Consider the following 22096-nt stretch of genomic DNA (forward strand, 5'->3'; position numbering starts at 1 on the left):
AGGAGTATATACGTATATATGTGGGGGAGAGTGAGAGACAGAGAATCTAAAAGGAAGGATAAGGCAGAAGGGAGAGAGAAAAAACACAGAGATAGAGAGACAGGGAGTGAATTAGAGATATGGGAGATAAGATAGACTATTTCTCCTGCCCTCACATTTTAGTGTCTCAGACTTTTCTCCTTAATTAATCTATTTCTGAGTGTTAGAATCATTTTTTATGATAATAGAGGCAGCCATTATCATATACTGTTGGAAGAAAAAAGTAAATTTGTTTGATTTTTTTTTTTTTTTTTGCCTAGCTATCCATTTCTTTTCTCAATGAATCCCACTTAGTAGAGAATAGACCATGCTAGTCCTACCCTAGCCTCAATTTCCTCATCTGCAAAATGGCTCTGGAGAATAACCTTTGCATTTCCTATCTCACATGGTAATTGTGAAGAAAATACTTTGTAAGCTGTAAGGTCCAGTGTCATTATAAACTATTCTCAGTAGTAATCAAGTCATAGAATCCTGGAATCTTAAAGATGGAGAAAAGCTTAGAAATTACGTAGTCTAGTCTCTGCTGGGAATCACACAAGAATGCTATCTGATAAATTCACTTACACTGAGATCATTGGGTCATAGATTTTAGCACTAGATGATACTAGATTGTATTTTATCCTCTAGGTAATAGGGAGCCACTTCAGCTTTATGAGCAGACAAATGTCATAATAAGGACTTAATCAGCTAGATAACTGAATCCAAAGAATGGTTGTTAATGGCTCAGTGTCAGCTTGGAAGGAAGTCTTCAGCTGAGAACCCCAGGGATCTCTGCTTGACTCTGTGGCATTTACCATTTTTATCAGTGAATTGTATAAAGACATAAATGGCATGTGTATCTCTTTTTTTTGCAGATGACATTAACTAGATGAAGAGATTTAACAAGATCTTGACAGGCTAGAGTACTTGTCCAAAATAATAAGATGAAATTTAATATGGATAAACATAAGATCTTATACTTGGCTTTAAAAAACTCAAACAAATAACAAATCAGCCTCACAAGTATGAGATAGGTAAGGAGTCTCTGGGTAGCAGTTCCTCTGAAAAAGACCTGGGAGTCTTATGTGAACTACAAGTTCAATTTGGTCAACAGTATGACATGGTGTGCATTAAACCTAATGTGATCCTATCCTGCATTTAAAAATGCCTAGTTCAAGACTGAGGAGTTCTCTGTACTAGCCAGACCAAATCTTGAATGTCATGCTCAGGTTATGTATGTCACATTTTAGAAAGGAAATGAGAAACTATAGTGTCCAGAGTAGGTCAGTAAGAATGGTTAAGGGGCTGCAGTTCATACTATATGAGAATTGATGAAAAGAAGTGAAGAATTTCAAAATGGAGGAGAGAAAGCTTAAGGAGAACATGGTTGCCAACTTCAAGTTTTTGTGGGAAAGAGTTTCACTGTTTCCTTGTTTCTTGTTTGTTGAGCTTCCCAGTTACCCCATTCTTAAAAACAAATACTTCCTAGAGACTTCATTTCACCCTGCCATCTCTTTAGGCCAATGGCTTAAGCCAAGCACACTTCTTATCACTACTTCTTCATTTCACGATTCATAACTCACTGTTATCCAGTAGTACCCCTCAAATTAAACTGATTTTTTCAAGAATTCTCCTTCTCCTTTGAAAGCCATATTTTATTGATATTTTTAATATTATCATCACATCTCAATCCTACTCCTATAGAACCTTCATTTGTAACATAAAAAGCACAATCAAGCAAAATAAATTACATTGGTCATACATGAAAACTTATGCCTTATTTTGCATGCTTAGTTCATCACCTCTCTAAGGAACAGAAAACATCATCAGTTCTTGGAAATCACAGGGTTGTTTTCTTTGTGTAATTTGTTATTCTCCCTATTTTTCCAGGATCAGTTCAAACATTCCAAGTCTCTCTTCATATCTATTTCTTATAGAACAGTAATATTCTATAGCATTTGTTTGAGAAGCAGTGTGACATAGAGGATAGGAAGCCAGTTCTTAACACCAGGAAGACCTGAATTCTAATAACACTTCAGACACATTCTAACTATGTGGTTCCAGATAATTCACTTTACTCCTTTGTAATCCAGGGGATTCTTTTAAGATTAGAAGTTGCACACAAGGTACTGACTTGCTTCAGTTGGGGGAGTTTCCTCACCTGTGAGTTCCATATACCAATGAAAGCACAAGTCCCCTATCTCTGTTCTAACTTCATATACCACAGTTTATTTGGCCATTCCCCAGTGGATGACCACCCACTTTCCTTTCAATTCTTTGCTGTTACAGTTAAGTAGTGCTATAAATATAATGGCACATATGAGACTCTTCCCTCTGTCTTTGACTTCCATGGATGTAAGCCTGGTAGTAAAACAGCCCATTGATCTCTTAGTCACTAAATCTAATTAATAGTTTTGTCCTCATCCTTATTGAGGCAGCTATTGTTGGCATAGTGCATAGAATGTTAGACCTGGAGTCAGGAAAACTTGAGATCAAATCCAGTCTCTGATATTTCTTAGCTATATGAGTCCGGACAAGTCCCTGAATCTCTGTCTCAATTTTCTCAACTATAAAATGGTGATAGTATTGTCTTGTGGATCAAATGAGATAATATTTTGGGTGGGAAGCACCTAACATAGTACCTGAAACATAGCAGGTACTACATAAATGCTTATTCCTTCTTGGAATAAGAGAGCTTCCCTGTAGCTTTTGACACTAACTCCTTACAAAGTGGGGATTCTTTCATTGTGTGTGTGTATCCTCAGTACTCAGTACAGGGTCTGGTGCATAGTGAATGCTGAAAAAATATTTTTCATTGGATTGATTATTCCCTTCTACATTATACTGTCTCCTTCCTTTGGTTTTGGGGACACTACTCTCACATAGTTTTCCCTGTCTCATTGGTCATTCTCAGTTTTCTTTCTGGGTCATCATCTGTGCCCTGCTTCCTAAGTATGGGGGTATTTCAGGGCTTTGATGAGCCCTTTTCCCTCATTCTACTCTTTCTCTTGGTCATTAAAGTTCCCTTGAGTTCAATTATTATCCCTCTGTAAATGACTTCCATTTGTATATGCATATCATAGCCCTCATCTTTGTTGAGTTCTGGTCTCATTTCACTAACTGCCAATAGAATATGTCTACCTGGACATCCCCTTAGGTTTCTCAAAATTCACACTCCAAAATTAAATTCATTATCTTTACCTCTGTATCTACTCTTTCTCCTAATTTCCCATATTTCTTTCAAGGGCTCCACCATACATCCAGTCACACAGATTAACAATCTTACCATCATCCTGACTTTTCCCTCTTCCTTAATTTGTGGTTGGAAAGTTTTATTGATCCTATTTCCACAATATCTCTCTCATTACTTCCTCTCCATTCCTAGCCACCATAGTATTTCAAGTGCTTATCATCTCTTGCCTGAACCTTTGCTATAGCTTCTTCATTGGTATCTTGTTTCTAATTCTTCCCTTTCCTTTACATAGCTACAAAAATCATCTTTGGGGAGGAAAAAACATCTAACTATAACTCAAGACTCTACAATGGCTCCCTATTTCCTGTTTTTTTTTTTTTTTTTTTAACATTTTGTCCAGTTGTGTATGACTCTTCATAACCCTATCTTGGGATTTCTTGGCAAATAAACTAAAGTGGTTTGCTATTCCTTCTCCAGCTCATTTTATGACTGAAGAAACCGAAGCAAACAGGGCTAAGTAGTTTGCCCAGAGTCACACAGGTAGTGTCTGAGACAGATTTGAACTCAAGAATAAGAGTTCCTGATACCAAATCCAGTGCCCCATCCACTGCACCACTTAGCTGTGCCCCTCTCTTTCCTATAGGATAAAATAAAAATTTAGCTGGCATCTAAGTTCACACTTTTCACACTTACTTTACATTACTGCCCTTCACATACTGTGTCCCAAAGAGAGTAGCTGACTCTTGTCCCTTGTGCATAGCATTCCAGCTTCCTCCATGCTTCCATGACAATACAGACTTTTTATCCCAAGCCTGAAATGTGTTATTTTCTCACCTCAACCTCTTAGAATTTCTAAATTTCTTCAAGGCTTAGCTCTGCTGCTATTTACTACATAAAACTTTTCTTTGTTCCCTCAAAATCATTCATTCTCTCTTTTTCTCCCCCCTCTCTCCCCACCTCCCTCTCTCTTCTCTCTCTCCTGAGACTCTCTGCTCTCTCTCCTCTCTTTTTCTCTCCTCTCTCTTTCCTCTCTCTCTTCCTCCTTCCTCTCTTTCTCCTCCCTTTCTCTCCTCTCTCTCTCTCTCTCTTCTCTCTCTCTCTCTCTCTCTCTCTCTTTCTCTCTCTCTCTCTCTCTCTCTCTCTCTCTCTCTCTCTCTCTCTCTCTCTCTCTCTCTCCCCCCTCTCCCCTCTTTTTCTCTCTCTCCTTCCTCTCTTTCTCTCTCTCTTTTCTCTCTCTCCTGTTTTCTTTTCAATTATTTTTTCATCCAGAACCTATAGCACAGTATCTTTCATATAATAAGTGCTTAGTAAATGCTTGTTCATTTGAATTGAATCAATCTGCTTTTGCATGGTCCCACAGGGCAGAAGCAGGAGTTATGGTTATAAGTTACAAAGAGACAAATTTAATATGAGTATAAGGAAATAAATACTTTCTAACAATTATAGCCATGTAAATATGGAACAAGCTGCCTCTCTTGAGAGTAAGCTCCCTCATTCACTAAAGTACTTCATGCAAAGGCTGTTGGTATATTGTAGAGAGGATTTTTTTGGTTTGGGTAGGGATTTGTTTAGGTAGCTATTGAAATCTCATACAACTCTGAAACTCTCTAAGCTATGCATTCCCACCTGGATCTGGCTTCCTCTATTTCCTTTTTTAGCATTTGACATTAGAAAGCATACTGAGCTCTAACAGTCGAATCTAATCTTCACATCGACCCTGTAAGGTAAATGTAAAGAGAAATCATTAATTTCAGTTTTAAAAATGGAGAAACTGATGTTTAGAGAAAAAAAAAAAACGACCTGCACAGATTCACCTACCAAGTGGCAGAACTGGAAGTGGAACCCAAGCTGCTGACATTGACTCTGGTGCTCTTTCCCCTGTATGCTCTAGTCTCATAAACTGTTGACACAAATCCAGTTCCTTAGTTCCCTTTTCTATCTTCCTTCTCTCATAACCCCTACCCCTTTACCCCACCTCCAGCCTGGATTACCTGAGCAGGTTCCAGTAGCTTCTCTAGGGATGTTGAAGTTCAGCAGGGAAGTAGTTCTTGTCACAGTAGACAGCTACTAGCCCTTTTTTATATTCTCTCCCTCTACCCACTGTAGCTCAGAGCTTGAATTATTCAAAGCATGCCCTATTGACAGCTTGATTGAAGTGCCAGTGCTGAGGCAGAGAGGCAACGGGGGAGCTTCTCCCCACGTGCCCTGTGTTCAGGTTTTCTAAACACTATCAACGAGACAGTTACAGACATTCTTTCCAAGACCAAAAGGCCCTCTGCTGGAACCATATTGTGCCCTCAACAGCAAGCTGGTTTGGAGATGCTCAACTCTGTATGCGGCAGTGTCTCTCAACTAGAAAACACCAGGGGATATAGAAAGAAACTTACTTAGAATCCTAGCATGTTGAAGTTTGAAGCAGCTTTAGAACACAGAATGCTACAACATAAAACATAGAATCTTATAATATACAATGTTATAACTGGAAAGGACCTTAGGATATTACAGAGCATATAACAAGTTTTGAAGGGAGCCTCATATCAGAATGTTACTAGCTCATAACAGAATGTTACCAGATTGAACATAGAATATTAGAAGAGCATTTGGAATGTGAAATATTGGAAACAATCAATTGACTAACATTTATTAAGTGCCTACTAGAACATGAATTGTCAGAGCAGCCAAGAAATCATGAGGTCCAACATACCCATTTTATAAATAAGAAAACTAAGGACTAGGAAAGACAAGTAACTTGCTCAGAAAGACATATTAGTGATAAAAATGACTTTGAGACTTTCTGTAATTTGAGATTTTCTCTTTTAGATTGTTCTCAGGGGTTGGATTTTTTCCACTTTGGGATTAACTATAATTGTTGCTCCCTTCTCCAATGTTATTTAAATTTTTTTCTCTTGTGGTTTGTATAGAAGAACCCAAGTCCAACTTGGCTCCTCTAGCCTCATTTCCAAGAGCAAAATTAGCCTAGATAAACCCTCAAGGATTAGACCATAGAAGTTGTTCTTAAACAAGAACAACAATTAGCATTTTTGCACTATTTTATGGCTACAAAATCCTTTGTGGACATTGTCTCAGTGGAGTTACACAGCTATCCTGTGAAGCTGATGGTATCATTATTATCTCCATTTCACAGATAAGGGAAAGTGAGGTCCAGTGAGAGGAAATTACTTGCTCAGAGTCACCCAGCTAATAATGATAGATCTGGAAAATGGGAAATTAGATCTCCCAACATCTAGGTCAGGGCTCATTCTCTTGCAACTCTCTGCATCACTTAAAAACTGGAGTCTGGTGCTATTTTGAGGGAGCCTTAGGCTCTTGACATAGTCTCTCTTTTCCTCTCCTGGGGGAACTTTTATTAAATTACATGTGTCATTATCTCAGCTATTGTGAGTCTTGTCATTTTATAGTTATTGCTTTTCCTGAAGGCCTCAAAGCAATTCCACTTGTTTTTTCCCCAGCTCACAGTTACTTATCGCTTTACAATTACCAAGTGCTTTCTATCTATTATCTCATTTAATAATAGCTTACAACATTCCTGTGAAATAGTGAGGGCAGGGGTTATCATCCCCATTTGAAAGATGAATGAACTGAGGCCCAGAGAGGTAAACTTTGAACTCAAGGTCATATCCAGTTAATTCTTGAACATATAAGATCCTGACTTCTACTTTAGGGAGGCAAAATATTGTAATGGAAATAGTAGTGGATTTGATATCAGAAAATCTAGGATTAAATCCTTCCCCTCCCATTTATTAAGTGGAAGATGTTGGCCAATCAATTTCTCCTCTATGAGCCTCAGTTTCTGCATCTGTAAAATAGGAAAACAATACTCAATACAGTAGTGAAGAAAGTGTTTTTTAATATTTAAAATGCTCATGGAAATTTGAGTTATTATAGTTATGTCACTTTAACCTTCATAGAATCATGGAATATCTGGACTAGAAGAAATTTTAAAAATCATCTTATTTTTAAAATTTAATTATTTGGTGAGGCAGTTGGAGTTATGTGACTTGCCCAGAGTCACGTAGTAAGTGTTACGTATCTGACTCCATGGCCAGTGCTCGTTCTACTATGCCATCTAGTTACCCCTGAAAGTCATCTAATTTAACTCCCTCATTTTACTGAGAGAAGTGAGCTGCCTAAATTTATTCAGAGCTTTGTCTGAAACCTAATCTCCTGCCAAATCAAGGGTTCTTTTTTTTCTTTTATAAATTAAAACAAATTTTTATTGCTAACTTTTGTTTTTATATCACCTCTATGTCCCTATCCCCTACCCTAACAAGGTATTCATTGTAATAAAGAAAAAAAATTAAAAGCAGATTAGAAAAAATTATACATCAACCAAATATGACAGTTTATGTAATTGTATATCTGCACAAGTTGATCAATCTTGGTCATTATAATTATAGTGTTCTCTGTCATGTTTTCTTGATATTCTTTTATAGTAATTTCTTCTATTATTTTTCCAGATTGCTGACTTCATTCTGTATCAACTCATATGATTTTTCCCATGTTTCTTTCAGTGTTTTGTATTCACCATTTCTTGTGGCACAAAAAATTCCATTACATTCATATACTATTCATATTCCTCTATTCCTAATTCCATTTCTATAGTAAATCATTTCAACTCTACTCTCTCCCATACTCTCAATTTCTTTAGCTCTTTGTTCTCAAGTCTCTCCAAATCTCAATCTTAGATTACTCCCATCATTTCCCTCCTCCACTTACCCTCATTTGCCATTAAATAGAACTAGAGGAAGGCACACAATCAAGCTGATAAGGTCCACTCGCTAATAATTTATGTTAGCCAACTTCACTCATTCTCTCACTACAGCAAGGTGGTCCTTGCTTTCTTTATAATCTTCAGTTTCTTTTGATTAATTAATTGATTCTTCCTTCAGGCTACAAATATATCTTAAGTCTTTCCTAGCCTTAAAAACTCTTTACTAGATATTACCATCCCCTCAAGCTATGATTATATACCTTTCCTTTCTTTTTCAGCTAAACTTCTATTAAAAAGCTATCTATATTCTTTTCCTTTACTTCACTCCTTTAACACTCTTTTCAGTTCTTTATAACCTGGATTCTAAATTCATAATTCAACTGAAACTATTCTCTTCATAGATACCAGTGATGTCTTTATTTTACAAAAGTGATTCTTTTTAAATTTTATTTTGATCCTTTACTTTTCTGCAGCATTTTACAATGTTGAATACCACTGTATACTCCTGGAAATTCTCTCTTGAGTTTTTGTAACATAACTTTTTCCTGGTTTTCCTATTTATCTGACTGCTCTTTTTCAGTCTCCTGTATTATTGTATCATCTGTGTCATGCCTTCTATATTTTGGTGTAGCTCAAGGCTCTGACATGAGTCTTTTTCTCATGTCTTTCTATACTTTCTTGGTGACCTCATCAATTCCTAAAGGTTTAACTATCACCTTTATGCAAATGACACTTAGATTTATATACCAAACTCCAAACTCCTGAGCCCCAAGCTCACATCACCAACTACCTATTGGATATTACAAATTTAATCCTAAATTCAATATGTCCAAATCCCAACCCTACTTTCGCTTCCAAATTTTCATTGAGGGCATCCCATCCTTCAAATCTCCCAAGTCTGTAACCTTGGCGTTATTCTTAATTCCTCGTTATCCCTTGACAAATCTTGCTGTTTATATTTCTACAAAAGTTCTCAGAGTCATCTCCTTATTATTCACACAGTTACAATTTTAGTTCAAATTCTCATCACCTTTTACTAGGACTTCTGCAATGCCCCTCTAACTAGTATTCCTTTCTAAAATATCTCTTCATCCCAATACATCCTCCACACCACTGCCAAAGTCATTTTCCTGAACCACAGGTCTGAACATTTCATTCCCCTACTTAATAAAATCCAGTAGCTCCCTATTGCCTCTAGGATCAAATATAAACTCCTCTAGTTGGCTTTTAAAGCCCTTCACAATTCTGCCCCAAAATGCTTTTCTAGGCTTGTCATACATTATTCCCCATCTTGTACTCTCCAGGGAGCCAAACTGGCATTTTTACTATTCTTCACACATGGCATTCTATCTTCCATCTCTGGGCCTTTGCACTGGCTATTGCCCATGCCTAAAAAGCATGCTATCTTTATCTCCACCTCATAGAAATCCTTAGTTCTAAATCTGTAAAGTCAGACTGTGTTCAATTCAAGCTTCTGAAAGGGGGAGAGGACAAGTAGATTGATATCCCTATGAGTTATTAACCTCTGCTCTTCTCCCTCCCTCCTTCCCTCCCTCCAGATTCATCTTTCTCTCTCTCTTTCCTTACTCCTGTGAGAAAACAAACAGTCCAAGAACCTGTTTTTCCCTGGCATCAGCAACAAAATTCACTGCAGATCCCCCATTACCATTCTACTGTCTTCTATTTCACTAGCCACAGGAGGAAAAAAAGAAGAATGATGAAGATTTTCTGAGCAAAATGACTTTTTAAAAAACCTGTCAATGCTAAACCCAGGAAACTCCTCCTTCCCCCTATTCTCCCTCTAACCCCCTCCCCACTCCAAGCCGGAGGGAACATGTGAAATCTATTCATTTAAATTCAATTATTTTTAAGAAGACAGAATGGAATGGAATTGGGTCACTGGGATATATTTGCTGTGCTCAGCTGTTTTTCTCCCAACACCATTGCCCACCGTCTCTCTCCAGGCATTGGGCTGCCAAGCCCACCAATTAATTCCATATCAGTATCTCTTCTCTGGGTAAACATGGTACCCAGAGTCACAAGGGGCCTAGTACTAACTGCCACTAGAGTGAAATCTGTCATTGCCAAAGCCGTATCATCCATCTGGCAGCCAAGAAAACCTTTTTGACAGCATATTTGACTGGTAAGCATGTAGACAAGGTGGCCTTAGAATGTACCAAGTGAGGCACAGATGGGCTTCTGAAATGTCCGCTGACACTGACAAGTTCAATGCTAGAGTTTTAAAGACAGCTGGGTATTGCTGCAGAGATGACAAGTGGTCAGTTGTGTTTTTGACATTGTCTTCTTGAGACTTGGAGTTGGTATTTTCTTCTTTATGTTTAGATTGTAGTTCTATCCAGGTTGCCCTAGGATGCCAATTTTGGGAAACAACTCCAACAGTCAGTGAAGCACCTATTTTATGCTAAGAGTAACAGAAACAAGAATATTTTACAGATATGCATTGTGAGAACAGGAAAGAATTTTAGAACAAGGAGTGTAAAAAATTGAACCCAGAATGAGAATTGGAAGGAAACTTAGAACACAAAATGTTAGAATTAGAAGGAACCTTGATACACAGAATGTTAAGAGATGAAGAAACCTTAAAATATAGACTGTCTAAGCTAGATAGGGATTAATATCATCAAATGTTAGAGCTAAAAGGTCCCTTAGAACTTAAGAGCTTTAAAAAATTATTCTTATATTTTAGAACCTTAGCAATCATCTATTTCAGCTCCTTTGGACAGTAGTTAGCAATAATTCTTATATTACTTTATGGTTTACAAAATACATCTGCACTAGTCCTGTGAGATAGATATGGTAGGCATTATTTTCATTTTACAAATGAGGGAACTAAAGTTCAGAATATTAAGCAAATTAATCATAATGACATAGTTAATAAGTGATGGAAGTAGAACTAGAACCCATGTCTCCTGCCTCCCAGTCAGACTCTTTCCTCTTTATTACCTCCCTGGGCCTTAGTTTTCTTTTTTTAAAATAAGAGTTGGCTGTGGTTGCCATTTTCCTAATGCCATGAAGCTGGGTATGAGATGGTGAAAAACTCCTGAGAAGTCCTCAGGAGAATTTTTAAAATACTTTCTTGATACCAAATGACTGTAAATTAACTTTTCCTTTTGCTAACTGATAATGGCTATCCTGAAAGGAAGAAGAAAGTGGAGAAATATGTCTGTCCTTGTCTCACTTTCCATGCTTCCTAAGTAAATACCAATCCCCCCAACACATCCATTTCTCTAACAGGCCAAAGGCTGACTCCCAAAGGGAATATCTGAGTGCTTCTGCCTACAAACTGCTGACTTTACTGCTGAAGGTTCCATTACCTGCCATCAACACTTTTCCTCAGGCATTCATATAAATTAAAAGGGCATCTACTCCAACTACTCCCTTAGTGTAAAAATTCAGCCAGTATCATCTGATAAGTAGATACTTAGACCCTTCAAGTGACAAGGAACTCACTGTATTGCCGGGCAGGCCATTTCAATGATGGGTGGCTTTGATTGTTAGAAAATCCTTCCTTATACTGAGCCAAAAATTTGCCTTTCTATAAATACCTTCCAATTGTTATTCATCCCCCTGGGCAAAGTAAGTATAGATTCTTTTTCATTTGTTCTAACCACTAGCTCTCTGTTCATTTTTATTCCCTCACCTGTGGGCTGGAGGTGTCCTGACTGGTTCTATTGATAAAAATTCTCTTGGAGTTCTTTGAATTCCATTGCTCGGACTTAGGACAGGGAATAAAGTCATAACTGGCAGTGGTCATAGAGAAAAGTGTTCTGCAGAGAAAAGAATAGAAAGCGGGTAAGAGAAAGAAATAACTACAGAAAATCCAATTTCTAGGAGGTAGATTTAATAAACCTGGATAACTTCTTTCCTCTATCCCTCCCACACCTTTCCAATCTGTCATAGTTCCTATTGTAGCTACAGTCAGTCAGACTAGCTAGCTCTATGGAAAATTCTCTTGTCCTTCTAAATGGGTAAGTTGATTTAATTCAACAGATATTTATTTGGGGTATGGGTAAGTGTGGAGTAATGGAAGGAGCATTTGACCTAAAGTTCAACACTGTTTTTGATTTTCTCTATATCTCCAGAGTTCTCTATATCTCCTGGCATATAATAAATGCTTAGTAAATATTTGTTGATTTTTTTCATATCAAATCATTCAGATAAGGATTTAATACCTAAATATACATACATACATGCATACATATATAATATATATGAGAGAGAGATAATTATCTTGTCAAAGATGAGATCAAATACAGGATGTTGGGAGAGGCTATGAAAATATAGGTATACTTTTACATTTTTGGTAGAGCTGTGAATTGATATGACCATTTTAGCAAGTCACTTGGAATTATGTGCTTTCTGGTCCCCTCAGAAAGACACATAATTCCAAGTGACTTGCTAAAATGGTCCCCTCAGTTGCCAGTGCCTTCCTCTTTGAGATTATTTTCCATCATTTTGTATACATATTGTATTCACCTAGTTCTTTTCAGGCAATATCTCCTAACAGAATATGAACAGAAATCGGGAGATCTTGGTCAAATCTCAGTTTTGCTACTTGATATCTGCTAAACTTCTGAGACTTTGTTTTCTCATGTTTAAAAAGGAGATAATCACTCTTGCCTCACTGGGTAATTGTAATGAAATATTACACACTTTAAATATAATATATGAAGCAAATTTTTGGAAGAGGGATGGGAAAGGGGATTAAGAGAATAAGGTAAGAAACATGGGAAAGCTGAAAAAAAACTGGGCTTTGAATTTCATCTGGGCTTTGAATCATGGTTCTGAAATTGCCTAACTGTTTGAACATGTCACATTATTCCCACCTCTCTGAGCTTTAGTTGCGTTGGGCACTACCTCTCAAAGTTGTTGAAGAAACTTAAAAAAAAAATAAACCTGAAGTGTGAACTATTATAATCATATTTCATAATTTGTATTGTAATAATATTATTTTTTTAAGTAGACTCCTCTAGCCTAACATTCAAGGTCTTCTATAATCCTCTTCTTTCATACTGTATTCCAGTCAAACTGGACTCCTAGTTTTATCCTAGTCTTATCCTTCTATCTTGTCCCTTCATGAATATCCACCTTTATGAGAAGCAAGAGTTTCCCTATCTATTAATAAGCAGAACAATAATATATTTATATAGCACTTTAAGGTTTGCAAAGCATCTTGCATATATTATTTCATGTGATTGTCTCAATAATCCACTAAGGGATATGCTATTATCCAATTTTACAAATGAGGAAATTGAGGCTAAGAGGGATTAGGTGACTTGTCCAATATGACATAGGTGTCTCAAATAGAATTTTTCATTTAATTTTATTTTTTCAATAACAAAAGTTCATCTTCTCTCCTTCCTAATCCCACTCCATTGAAAAGAGGGGCAGCTATGTGGCACAATGGATAGAGTACTGGGTCTGGAGTCAGGAGGACTTGAGTTCAGATTTAGCCTCTGAACTTAGGCGAGTCACTTACCTCCAGTTGACTCCCCCAAAAAAGGAAAAAAGGAAGGAAAATACCTCTTGTGATAAATATGTATTGTCAAGCAAAACATTCATCTCCATTGACCTCTCCAAATACATACACAACACACACACACACACACACACACACACACACACAAATGCACATTTGTGTGTATATGTATTATATAAATATATACATAATATATAAAATGTTTATGTATACATAGACACACATCAATATATACACATATAGGTAGCGTGTTTCATCATAAGTCCTCTGAAATTATATCATGGCTGTGATCAAAGTCTTCTATAATATTGCTGTTATTGTATAAATTGTTTTGCTTACTTCATTGTTCACCAGATAATACAAGTTGTCCCAGTTTTTCTGAAAAAAATCTCATAATTTCTTAAGTTATTAAATATAATAGTACTTCATCAAATTCATTTACCATATTTTGTTCAGCCATTTCATAATTAATAGGCATTCCCTTAATTTCCAGTTACCAAAAGAACTGCTATAAATGTTTTTGTACAAATAGTCCTCTCTCTCTTTCTCAGTGTCTTTGGAGTAAAGATGTAGTAGCGATCAAAGGTTAAGCAAAGTTTATTAATTGGGGTGATATAATTCCAAATTGTTCTCAAGAATGGCTAGACCAACTAATATCTTATACTATATACCAAGATAAAGTTGAAATGGATAAATTAGCAAATTAAAGGAGCATGGGAAAATGTACCTATCAGATCTATGAATAAGGGAAGAGTTTATGATCAAACTAAAGAAACAGAAGAACTCATGGGAAATAAAATAGATAATTTGGACCACATGAAATTAAAAAGTTTTTGCACAACTCAAACTAATGTAATCAAATTAAAAGGAAAACAGGAAACTTGGTGGGGTATATTTCTTCTATAAGCCCCCATTTCTCAAATATATAGAGAACTGAACAAAAATTATAAAAATGAGAGCCATTTCCAAGGTGATAAATGATCAAAGAGCATAAACAGGCTGTTTTCAGAAGAAGAAATCAAATCTATCAACAATCACATGAAAAAAAATGCTCTAAATCAACACTGATGAGAGAAATAAAAATTAAAATAATTTTCATCCCAAACAATGTCATCTTAAACCTATCAGACTAGTTAACATGCTAGCAAGTATGTGGGAAAATTTGGACACTAATGCACTTTTGATAGAGTTATGAACTAGTTCAATCATTCTGGAGAAAAATTTGGAAATGTGCTTGCTGAAAGAGCTATAAAACTGCAAACTCTTTGACCCAGCAATACCACTACTGGGCTTTTCCCCAAAGAAATAAAAAATAAGGGGGGAAAGACCTAATTGTACAAAAATATTTATGGTGACAAAGAATTGGAAATCAAGGGGATGCTCATCAATTAGGGAATGACTGAGCAAGTTGTATAGTGTTGTGGTATAAGAAATGATGAGCAGGATGGGTTCAGAAAAATTTGGGAAAACATATCTTAACTGATTCAAAATGAAGTGAGTAGAACCAGCAAAACAATTTACATAAAAACAATAGTATTGCAAGAATAATAAACTGTGAAGACTTAGCTACTCTGGTCAAGAAAATGATCTAAGACAATTTCAAAGGACTGATAATGGAAAATGTTATCTACTTCCAAAGAGAGAATTGTTGAATTCTTAATGCAGGATGAAGCAAATTACTTAATTTTATTTTTTCTTGTTTTATTTGTTTTTAGACTGTGTTTTCTTTTGCAATTTAACTAATATGGAAATATATTTTGTATTACTTCACATGTAAAATCACTATCAAATTGCTTGCTTTTTCAGGGAGCGGGGTGGAAAATAGGAAGAAAGAAAGACTTTGGAACTAAACTTTTTTTAAAAAAAAGAATCATTAAATTTGTTTACATGTAATTGATAGTGTTTCATGAAATAAATAAAAATATTTTTAAATGGGTAGACCATTCCACAGCTCCATCATCAATACATTAATATATCTTTTTCCTAAAGTCCCACCAGCATTTGTCATTTCCTTTTTTTGGGGGTCATCTTTGCCAATCTGAGGGAGTATGAGGTGGAGCCTTGGAGATCTTTTAATTTGCATTCTTCTTATTACTAATAATTTGAAGCATTTTTATGTGGCTATTGAGATTTAGATATCTTCCTCAGAAAATTCCTTGTTTGTATCTTTTTACTATTACCAATTGGGAACTGGCTCTTACTATTATACAGTTCCATCCTATATATCTTAGAAAGGAGAACTTTAGTCGATAAACTTGCTGCAAAGAATTTTATTTCTAATCTTAGCTGCATTGGTTTTGTTTGTACAAAATCCTTTTTACTTTTATGTAATCATAATTACCCATTTTAGCTTCTGTGATCCTTTTTATCCCTTATTTGGTCATGAACTTTCCCTCATCCACAGATCTTACAGGTAATTTCCATGCTCCTCTAATTTTCTTAGGATGCTACCCTTTAAGTCATGTACTCTTTTGTAGCTTCTCTTGGATTATGTAGTGTGATCTGCTGGTCTGTGCCTGATATCTGCCATACTGCTGCTTGGTTTTCTCTGCAGTTTTTGTCAGCTAATTCTTACTCTAATAATTGGAAGTTATCAAACTCTATACTGCTGTGCTCATTTGCTTTATTATATTGTATACCAGATGTGTTCTTCTGACCATGTGTTTTCCTTAAATAGTACTAGATCACTTTGATGATTACTGCTTTGTAGTATAGTTTGATATCCTTTATCATTAAGCCGAAGAGTAGAAGGTAGAGCCAGCACTGAATCTAGAGTCAGAAGACCTGAGTTCAAATATGTCCTCAGACACTTATTACCTATGTGACCCTGAGAAAGACACATAACTTCTGTTTGCCTTAGTACACTGGAGAAGGAAACGGCAAATCTTTCTAGTACCCTTGCCAAGAAAATCCCACGCATAGTATGGGCCATAGAGTCATAGAGTTGGACACAACTGAAAAACAACAAAAATAATATTTTGGACTTATCCTTCCACTCTTCATTCTTCCCCTCACTCCCTCCATTATTTTTCTTGAGTTCTTGAACTATTGCTCTTCAAGAAGAATTTCATTGTTATTTTTTTTCTAGCTCTATAAAGTAATTCTTTGGTAATTTGATATGGCACTGCCTATTTTTTCCTTTCTTTCTTCCTTTCTTCCTTCCTTCCTTCCTTCCTTCCTTCTTTCTTCCTTCCTTTCTTCCTTCCTTCCTTCCTTCTTTCCTTCCTTCTTTCTTTCTTTCTTTCTTTCTTTCTTTCTTTCTTTCTTTCTTTCTTTCTTTCTTTCTTTCTTTCTTTCTTTCTTTCTTTCTTTCTTTCTTTCTTTCTTTCTTTCTTTCTTTCTTTCTTTCTTCTCCTATCAGCTTGTCCTATCCATAAGCAATTATTTATATCTGTCTTTATTTGCGTAAAGATATTATGTAGCTATATTTATTGTGTGTGTCTTGGCTGGTAAATGTATAAGTATTTTTATACAATTTATAGTTATTTTAAATGGAATTTCCCTTTTCATCTCTTTCTGCAACAATAAAAGAAGTATATAAAATTTCAAGATGACAAGGTATAATGCAATACAGTATATGTTTAGTTGCTAAATGCATAGTATAGGCAATAAGCTACATGACAATTCAGAGGAGGCAGACATAATTATTACTCCAGACTATATGGTCACAGAAGGGTTTGCAGAGGGGGCTAGATTTAAGGGGTCTTTTGCTCTGCTGCTGTTTAGTCATTTCAGTAATATCCAATCCTTTGTGATCCCCTTTGGGGTTTTCTTGGCAAAGATATTAGAGTGGTTTGCCATTTCCTTCTTTGAGTCATTTTACAGATAAGGAAACTGAGGCAGAGTTAAGTGACTTGTGTAGGGTTGCATAGCTAGTGTCTAAGATCTGATTTGAACTCAAATTCTTCTGTTTCCAGAGCTTGCTGCTCTATCCATTGAGTCACCTTGGGGTCTTATAGAACATACAAGTAAAGTTTTCAGGATCCTTAGAAATTAATCCACTGTCTTCATTTTATAGATAAGGAAAGTGAAGGCAGGTGATTTGCATAGTTAATCCTCATACTGTAAAGAGAAGAACTGTGAATCCAGCCCAGGTCTTTATGTCCCACAGAATTCTTCCCCACCTCCACCCCTTTTTCAATGTTGTAAATGTCCATCTGTCTTAGATTTACCATAGATTAAAAGTCTTTAGGATTTCTTCCAGATAGCTTAGTCCAGAACTGGTCACTAATAAAGAGAGTGCCTTTAAATCTTTTAAGAATAGACTTGCTGTGAGAAATTGTTGCTAACTGAGGATTAATCAGTTGCTCACAAGAGGATACTTTTCAATTGATGAATTTCTAGCCCTTATGCTATGCCCCAAGGGGGTCAAATAGAGAAAAGCACTACATTCACAAAAATATACATAGTAGCACGTTTTGTAGTTGCAGAAAACTGGAAATAGAGTGGGTAATTATTGATTGGGGAATGGTTAAATAAATTGTGGTACATGTTTTTATTGAATTATTACTGCCCCATAAGAAAGGAAGAACATGAAGAATTCAGAGAAGCATGAAAAGATTTATACGAATTGATGTAGAATGAAGCCAGAAAACCAGAAAACAATGTTCATGATATAAATGGAAAGAAATGGAATTCTTCATCTAGCAGAAACTAAACAAAAGTGGACATTAATTATCATAACCAAACTACTGCATATACATACTTTCAGATTTGGTTATGTTGATTGATTTTTTTTTTTGAACTTTCCCTTCTACCACTCACTCCCACTTTTTTAAAAAAATTCTTTATTATGGGGGTTAGCTTGCTGGGGAGGAGTTGGAAGAGGGATTTCTTTGGAAATAAAGTAAAAACAAAATATATCAACAAAAATTCTAACAGAACAGCACTTGGTAAAAATATGTATTTGGGGAATGGATCAAACTGTGAGCCTTCAAATTTGGATGGGATAGTTGAGAGGCTAGGGAAGTATGGAACAGGACTTTATATTGCGGAGTCAGAAGATCTGAATTTTGTATTGCCCCCTTAAATAACTATATGATGGATAAGTTATTTTACTCTCAACCTTAGTTTCCTCATTTGTAAAATAACTAAATGATCTCAAAAATTGCTCTCAGATGTGATATTCAGTATTCTAACATCCCCTTCTGCTCTAGGATGAAAAGGAAGTGTTATAACAGTTTTTTCTGGATTCCTTACTAGACATTTGGGGGAGGGGAGAAGGATTAAAGGAGGTGGGTGGAAATAGCAGTATGCTATTAGCTGTTGCCCTAGATGCCTTGGGAGGCAGGAAGATTGTTAAGCTTCCATCTGCCAGAGATATTGGGAGGTGGGAGGAAGACTCCTTCAGGAATGGGTCTGCATGGCCACACCAAATGTTTCTCACTCTCTCTCCCATTTGGAAGTTTTATTAAGATGTTAGATAAACAGAGAGGAAAGCTGCAAAGAAAAACATTGACTCAGAAGGAAAGGGACCAGCAGGGTTCAGAGCTAAGAGCTAGTTTGCTCCAGATGTGTGCAGATGTGTCAGTGTGACCTTTTAATTATGGATTTCTTTGAAGGGTAGGGTGGGGATTGGTTAAGGTTGCATTTCCAAACAGTTTTTGGAGTTGAATAATATTGCTTCTTGGAGTAGCCAGGGCAGGTCTCCTAGGTACACGTGGCAAAGGTAGTTTGGGTCAAGAGAAGGGCAGGTTCATTGGCAACTGGAGGGTGATCTGTGGTATGAATTAAGTTGAATGTATCCAAGAGGTTGAAAGTCTATATATCCACATCTCACAGCTGCAGCTGCCCCAAACATCCCACTCCTCCCTGAGCCTTCCTGTCAGTGGCAAGAAAAACCAGGAATGCACTGGTGTCAACAATATTAGGGCAGGGAGTGTGTGGGAGTGAAAAGAATCTTGGTCTGGGTTCCAAATCCAGGTCTGCCATTGGCTCCTTGTAGGACATTGGGCAAGTCCCTCTCACTCCTCCTCCTTACCCCCAACCTCAATTCCATCTGTTAAATAAGATTGGACTAGAATAATGAAGTGGCATGGACCTTTTGTGTGTGTGTGTTACTGTTTGCTTTAATAGTCTGATGAAGCCTATGGACCCTTCTCAAAATGTTTTAAAGTACTTATTTGGGATTACAAAGGAACTCAATGGTACCGAAATAAGATTATAACAGTATTTCTTTTAAAAAGTTCACAGACCCTACAGCTAGTGGATAGAGCACCAGCCCTGAAGTCAGGAGGACCTGAGTTCAAATGTGCCCTCAGACACCTAACACTTCCTAGCTGTGTAACCCTGGGCAAGTCACTTAACCCCAACTGCCTTAGCAAAAAAAAAAAAAAAAAAAAAAAAGGAAAAAAAAAGTTCACAGACCCTAGGTTAAGAGTCACTAAAAAATTGGTAGTCACCAAGTTCTGTATCTTGATCTTATGTCGTCTAAGGTGATCTAATGAAAATAGGGTTGTGGTTGAAAGATGTGTGGTCCTGCAGAACTAGCTTCAAGTTTTTCCTGGGCGATATCTTAAGAGTTAAATGGGTCAAATCACTGTCTCGCTGATTCGGTTTTTCCTCTCCGCGGAAGAAAAGACAAATCCTTGCACTACCCCCTTATCCTGGCTCTGATGTGGAAAACCCTTTGTAAATGTTATAGTACTACAGAAATGTAAATTGTTGCTATTGTTTAGGGTTTCCTTCCAGCTCCCGTGTTCTTTGTTCCAAGTTTCAATTACTCTGAACTTGAATTTGATTCTGAAGGCCTAGCTTTCCTGCTACTGTGAGAAGCCAGAGATATTGTTGGGGAAGGGGATGGCTGAGGTTTAAACCGAAAAACCTGGATTTGCCGGGAGGCAAATTCAAATCCTTGAATTACTCCTTGGGAGTAAGACCCGGAGTGGGCTTGCGTTTGGATGGCAGTCTTCTTTTGGAACTGGGTTTGTTTGGGACTCCCAGCTCTGCCCCGCCCCCGTGCGCGCTCTCGCCGCTGAGGAAGCCGGCCCGGCCTCTGGGGCAGCCCGTGTGGAGCGCGCACAGCCCAGGTAGGGCCTGAGCCCCGGCAGCTGGCCGGACTCTGGAGCTGCCCGGCTGCGGAGAGCGGAGCGCGTGGCGGGGGCCCGGGCCGGTCTCGGCATGGACATGTCGCTAGATGGTCTGGCCCTTTCTCCGAGGCCTGGATCTGGGAGCCGGGTGAGTGGCCAGGGTTGGGAGATCGTTCACCACTTTCTCCCTCTACCCCTCCGCCTCCCCGGGCTCTGAAAGGAGCGGCAGGGCGGGGCTGGGAGAGGAGACTGCTTGGGTTCATTGCGGCCGGGCTAAAGAAAATCAGCCGCGGTTTCCGCTTAGTTTGGACCAGATCTAAGTAGTCATTCGAGCCCAGTGGCGGGGAGATTCGATCAGATCAAACCAGACTGCGGGAGTCTGCAGGCTGTCTGGGGGCCGGGCTGTTGTGACTGTCCTCTTAGCAAGAACTGGTTTCCGTTGGGAAGGGAGGGCCGCTGCAATCGAAATAAGTCTGAGTTTGGGCAGTTGGCAGGAGGGTGCCGTGTCAGGGACTTCAGCTGCTCGTCCTGCCCCCAGTCCTTCCATCCCGGGGTGTGGAAGTGTGCGTCCCGTTCATTTATAATTGTTCCGTTCTCTAAGATTCCCGGAGCATTCTATTCAGTTCCTTTCGACTGCAGCCCATGCTCATGCCTTTCATCTGGAGTGATTCTTTTTCCCCAGACCCCAGAAATGCCTCATTCAAATCGAGCCGGGGGTTTTTGCGCCTCCAGAATCTGAAGGTTTCCTCTGCTTCTGTGCCCCTGAAAGGATGGAAGGCGGAAGTAGTGATTACAGATAGAAAACCAGTCCTGGAATGTCATTCTCCATTCCCACCCTTGTGGAGACAAATTTGGGGATCTTCCTGATGTTCCATCAACCCCTGGGATGGGGAGTAAGAGGACAGAAGAAGTCTTCAGGCGACACATTGGGGGTTGGGAAGATAACTAAAGGCATATGGAAGAAAGGCTGACATGTTGGAGCACTCTGATAATGGAAGACAGGAGACGCCAGTGCATTACTGGCTGTGTTGTCTTAAACTAAATCATTTAACCTCTCTGATCTTCAGTTTCCTCATCTGGCTAATATTCTTTGACTAGGATACATGTTTGAAGATCCTTTTCAGTCTTGACATTCCACATACTAGGTGGGATCTCTTTCAATTTCAACATTCCAGTGTTCCATTCACTGGTAGTGTACGTTTCTAAACAAGAGAGAGGTAGAAAAACTAAAGAAGTATAATATAAGTACATGGTATCTTCTGAATGTAATATTCTTTGATCCTAACATGAGGATCTTGTACCACAAGATCTCTAAGCCTCCCCCCCCCCCAAAAAAAAAAAAAAAACGAACTTATTGCCAAAGAAAGAGAAAAAAAAGTCAACAGCAAGTGAAATTTGTAGAATTGCAGGGAGAAATATGGAAGTGGGAGAAGGGTTTTATCTCCTCTTATTTCTTTGTGATAGAGATAGCATTGAAACTAGGGTCAAGGCTAATTCTGGTTAGAACAAGCATTTTGAGGCTCTCTCAGGCTGGAAATATTATGAGAGGATGTAAGGATGTGGGGCTCTTAAGGTTTTTGTGTAGTGGAAGGAAAGAACAGGAAATCTGTGTTCCCTTTCAAGTT

General features: G+C 37.7%; 1 protein-coding gene across 6 annotated transcripts in view; it reads left to right on the forward strand.

Moving 5' to 3' along the window:
- Window positions 1–22096, forward strand: part of DAB2IP (DAB2 interacting protein) — a 323519-nt gene that overhangs the window by 217771 nt on the left and 83652 nt on the right. Inside the window, exon 1 of one of the 6 annotated variants that reach the window (XM_051979565.1) lies at window positions 19701–20619. The exons of the other annotated variants lie outside the window; for them this stretch is intronic. Coding sequence (XP_051835525.1) covers window positions 20579–20619 — 41 coding nt within the window. The 5' untranslated portion in view covers window positions 19701–20578. Of the gene's footprint in view, window positions 1–19700; window positions 20620–22096 lie in introns of those variants that run through there. 6 annotated transcript variants of the gene reach the window in all.

This window comes from Antechinus flavipes, chromosome 2, assembly GCF_016432865.1.
Source record: "Antechinus flavipes isolate AdamAnt ecotype Samford, QLD, Australia chromosome 2, AdamAnt_v2, whole genome shotgun sequence".
Lineage (NCBI taxonomy): Eukaryota > Metazoa > Chordata > Mammalia > Dasyuromorphia > Dasyuridae > Antechinus > Antechinus flavipes.